Source organism: Staurois parvus, unplaced genomic scaffold (genome assembly GCF_062004578.1).
Source record: "Staurois parvus isolate SC_StPar_1 unplaced genomic scaffold, SC_StPar_1.0 ptg000231l, whole genome shotgun sequence".
Classification (NCBI taxonomy): domain Eukaryota; kingdom Metazoa; phylum Chordata; class Amphibia; order Anura; family Ranidae; genus Staurois; species Staurois parvus.
In genome coordinates, this window is record NW_028318027.1 from 1142999 (window position 1) to 1148092 (window position 5094).

Genomic DNA, 5094 nt, shown 5'->3' on the forward strand with positions numbered 1-5094 from the left:
CAGTTTCATGGCATTGTATATGTGCTATTTTTAGCACTATTGTTGTTTAAGCACCTTGTATTTATTTATTGGTTTATTTGGGATTTAGTCACTGGGGAGGAGGGATGGAATTCTGTCACCCAGTCCATGGTCTCAGTCAGGTGGCAGAAAGTCTTTCTGTAGATGTGGGCCCACATTTCCTCATGGTTCCTCCTTCAGAGATCACTCAGGATAGAAGCCCTCCAACCTTTCTACTCACAGTGCTGTCCACCAACCTTGTCCACAGTGTCAGCAGTGTCGATGGTCATCAACTCTCCCTTTCCCCTACACTCTCCATGGTCTGGCCCGTCTGGGACCTCCAGCATCCTGCACAATCCTTTCCTCACACATGCTCTCCAGCTCTCTCCCTGTCCACTTTCTATCCTCCTGTTCCCAGGGTTCTGTATTTATCTGCCCCTGCCCATCTGCCAGCTCCTCTGGAAAATGTAGTTTGTTAGCTCCATGTCAGACAGTGAAGTCCTACAAATCAGCCTAGAAATTCCATGAAGATTTCCAGCAGAGTCTTGGCAACTGTGCTACAGGATGCTGCCATCTGCAAATAGTATTTCTGTAGGGTGTTACAAATGGTTAGCAGGTGAGACGGGATGAACATCCTTTCCCAGAAAAGAAAAACAACAGAAAAGAACCCATGAACAAAACAAGTTAAGAGTTTCAACATCCATTCTAAATGTGTTCTACTATAGTATCTATAATACTTCTTAGAATCAGCTGTGGGGAAGTGATAATTATTATTACTTGTATACTTCTTTTGGAGCAGGAGCCAGTGCTTGCTACTTTTGTTTATCTGGGCATTTTTCTTATATATATTTAAGTTTTTTGTATTTTCTCAATAAACGGTATAGTAGCCTAAGTAGGTGTCACTCTTCACAAATTTAATTCTATGTTGCTAGCAATTATTATTGTGGCAACAACTGCCAGATGAGAAGTTTTGCCACTATGACCTTCTATACAAATTTCCCCAAACACTACTTGTTTAGTGTGTTTGAAAATGCATTTCCCTATTAAAAAAAGCTTTTATTTCAATTTTGCTATATTTTATTGCAACACTAAAGAAAAATAAATAAAAAAATAAACATAATGAGTAAATACTAAAGTAACATTAATAACTACATAAATACTACATTGTAAAATATAGAAACAAAATCAACACAACAAAATTAGTTAAAGGGGAGAAGGAAGGTCATTTTCAATAAAGGTTGATTATACTTAAAAATGTATTCCTATTTAACCCCTTTGTTATTACAAAAACCTTTTTTTTTTTGCTTGTAAGGTTGATTTAGCTGATGCATCTGCATCCACATAGGACATTTTGATGGCCACTCCTGATATGTGATATATAGAAAATCCTGGCTGTCATTTTTCCTGCCTGGCATTGTTGGTATTTGTGGTGGTGGAGAAGCAGCAGCAGGAGAGGAGCTGGGTGTAAGAGATATTCTCTAAAAATAATCTTCAACAAAGTTTCCTACTTCCCTACTTCCTACCCCAAGGTTCGTAGATGGATAAGCCCGTACTTATACCTATAGGAGGTGGACACAAAAATGAGAACCACCGCTATTTTAGGGCTTCCTTTTATTTGTGTAGGTTACACTGAAAAAGTTATGATTATCATTTGTTTATCTTTTCCTTGTTTATATTCTCTAGTTTATATGCCAGTTTATTCCAAGTGTTTGGCAATGGTTTGTATGTGTAGTCTGACAAGTCACTCAATTTACTGACTTCCAAATAGGAGTATCTATAAAAGAACAAGCAAATTGTTCGATGATTCAAGAGCAAGAGTCTCCATTAAGCATGGCAAGATGCCAATAGCAACAGTCAGCACCAAACTTGGCAAGACTCCAAGAGCAACAGTTTCCACCAAGCATGGCAAGACTCTAAGAGCAACAGTCTCCACCAAGCATGGTAAGATTCCAGGAGAAAGTCTTCACCAGGCATGGCAAGACTCCAAGAGCAACCATCTCCACCAGGCATTGCAGGACTCCAAGAGCCACAGTCCCCACCAAGCATGGCAAGAGCCTGGGATTGAACCTGGTCCTTTTGCAGTGGGAAGCAATGTCTCTTCTCACTGATCTATCTGGAATGCTTGACAGCTCCCTTGACAATTCTTGGATAATCCTGCCTTGTGCCTTGATTTCTCTTGAACCTTGAACTCCTTGCTCCTCCCATGAACTTCCTTATAAAAGCCATGTCCATGCACTTCCTTCTTGCCAGATTATTGTGCCTTACCAGCCAATATCCCGCTTACTGTTCCTGCTGCTGTCTTCATCTACGTTACCGACCTTTGGCTTGCTACTGACTACGATTCTGCCTCATCCTATCTACTACCATTGGTGACCGACCCTTGGCTTGTGACTGACTCCGCTTCTGTTTGATCCCTGAACTGTTTGATCCGATTTTGGTTTCCAGCCTACTCATTCCCTGGTGGGGTGATCCTGAGATCTGCGACCTGGCATTCAGACGCAGCCAAATCCATCTCCACCATTAGGAGCTCTGGGGAAGACCGGTGGATGCTTAGACCCCGCACCTCAGGTGAGCCCGCGTCATTCCCAGGGTGCGCCGCTGGTGTACCAATCCTGCTGGTTTCAGGTAAGCCTTACAACTGCTGTAGCAACTGGTCTCTGAACCTGACCTTATATCGTGACAACAGGACTTCAAGAGCATAAATCTCCACCAAATGTGGCAAGACTCCAAGAATGCCAGTCTCTAACAAGCAAGGAAAAACTCCAAGAGCACCAGTCACCATCAAATTTGGCAAGATTCCAAAAGCAACAGTCTCCACCAAGCATGGCAAGATTCCAAGAGCACCAATCTCTATTTAGCATGGCAAGACTCTAAGAGCACCAGTCTCTACCAATCATGGCAAAACTCAAAGAGCATCAATCTCTACCAAGCATGACAAGACTCCAAGAGCACCAGTCTCCACCAAGCAAGGCAAGACCCCATTGGGGAAGAAGAATAGGGACCAGAAATTGAATGACAGATTGTTAAACCCTACAAAGGATTGTGGTCAAACAACACATAACTGCAGCTTCAAAAGTAATAATGAAACTCAGTATCCAACATGAAGATCCACAAAACCAATCCACAGGGAACTTAACAAAGGCAACATTCATAGACCAGCTAAAGAAACACAAAAAAAAGGATTATCAAATAATAGGCTATTATGGCTTCAGATACATCAGGTAAACAGGCACCAAGGATTCTCTTTGGATGTCAGACAGGGGAACACTGCATATAATACACTACCATCAACCCAATAAATTCATGCCCTATAATACTAATAATACTCGTGCCCACCAGCTTGTAACTTTCCTTATCTTGAACGCACTTTAATAGCACAATATTCTTTCATATCATTTACTGATTTCTTTAAAGCTTTATGAATGTCCTGATTCCGTAAAGTGTAAATGATGGGATTCAACAAGGGAAGAATCAAATAGTATACAAAAGTGAGTCCGTTATAAACACTGTCACTCCATGTATCAGTCATGATCAGTGCAATTGTAGCAAATGGTATTCCAAAATATAAAGACATCACCAGCAGATGGGAGCTGCAGGTAAAGAAAGCTTTCCGTCTCCCGGCTGCTGACTTAATCCTCAGGATGGAGATTATGATCAGTAGATAGGACAAGACAATAAACCCAAAAGGTATATTAATCAGATAACTCAAGACCCAGCCATATATGTAGAGGGGTATTGTGTTTGACATAACGCACGCCAGTCCTGAGAATGCAGTGTATTCACAAAAATAATAATTGATGATAACAGGGGCACAAAATTGTAGGCACATAATTAAGTAAAAACAAACTGCCACAAGTGCAAATGAAAACAACCAGAAGCCAATGACAAGATACAGGCAGAGTCTATTGTGCATGAGAACAGAATATCTCAATGGAAAACAGATCGCCAAATATCGGTCATAGGACATCAGAGTCAGCAGGAAAGTCTCAAAGAATAGAACAACGTTCACTATATTCATCTGGAAGACACAACCAACATAGGGAACAACACTTTTTCCCCATAGGATGATTTGCATCACCGACGGATCAATGCTTGTGGTACCAACCAGGTCACAAAGGAATAAATTGCTGATCAGAAAGTACATGGGAGAGTGGAGACGAGGGTTCTTCCATACTAGATAAATGATCAGAAGGTTCTCAATGCAGGTAATGGTGTAGATAATCAATAAGAAAAGGAAAAGTGGAATTCTGTACTCATTAAAGCAATCAAACCCAACAATCAGGACATCTACAACAACTGTTTCATTCCATTGGCGTGACCCCTGTGAAAAAAGTGATGGTTAATATTTTAGCACCCAGCATGATATGTAAGGCTAAAGTGTATCTAAACCTAGGCACTAAAATGTAAGTAGCCCTTAGATGTTATTGTGTTGGGGATGTTTTTTTTTTAAGGTTTTTTCTCACCTGTCCCAGGGTATCAACCCTCACTCGCTGTGTTAGATCTATGGAGGAGCAGCACTGATATCCAAAAACAGAATTTGAGTTAGGACTAAAGAACACCTTCTCTGTCCTCTTCTCTACAAATGAGAGGATGGGGATGACAAGGTGGAAGATCAAAAGTGGAAACAGCAGCAAGGAATGATGTTGTCCAGGGGAAGGGGCAGAACAGGAGAGAGAAGCTATCCCAATACATAGGACAGCACGGCATCAACAGCGAGGCTCTTTCTGTCCATACACCATACATCAGCATCAGAGGTTGGTCATCAGCTCTGAGGAAAGGGATTCGTCCCCGAAACGCGTCAGTCATTTGACTGCACTGACAGTGAGAACACCTTGCCCGCCGTTGTGGCCATTGTCATTTTTCTATGCTTTTTAGATACATGCTTCGTTTGTGAGTATGTTTTTATTATTTCATTCCTACAATAAACCTTGGATAATGCACTAGGTGTGTGCGCCACCTGTTTTCTCTCTATCCACAGACAGAGACCACTGCTATTCCCAGAGGTGGTCCATAGAACCCTTCAGTCTCCGACTCATTTTTTTAATAACACGTGTGGTCTGGAGCTTCTGCTGTTGGAAAACTACCAGCTACAGTATA

General features: G+C 41.5%; 1 protein-coding gene across 1 annotated transcript; it reads right to left on the reverse strand.

Annotated features, from left to right (window-relative positions):
* Window positions 1-3349: 3349 nt before the first annotated feature.
* LOC149460387 (olfactory receptor 5V1-like) lies at window positions 3350-4318 on the reverse strand. Its single transcript, XM_089679787.1, has one exon. It carries the CDS (start codon window positions 4139-4141, stop codon window positions 3350-3352), a length of 792 nt encoding a protein of 263 aa, XP_089535913.1. The 5' UTR covers window positions 4142-4318.
* Window positions 4319-5094: the final 776 nt, after the last annotated feature.

What these genes read in the sequence shown, in the direction of transcription:
- LOC149460387 (XM_089679787.1), bottom strand. Translation starts at nt 4,141, where the DNA reads ATGTACTTTCTGATCAGCAATTTATTCCTTTGTGACCTGGTTGGTACC.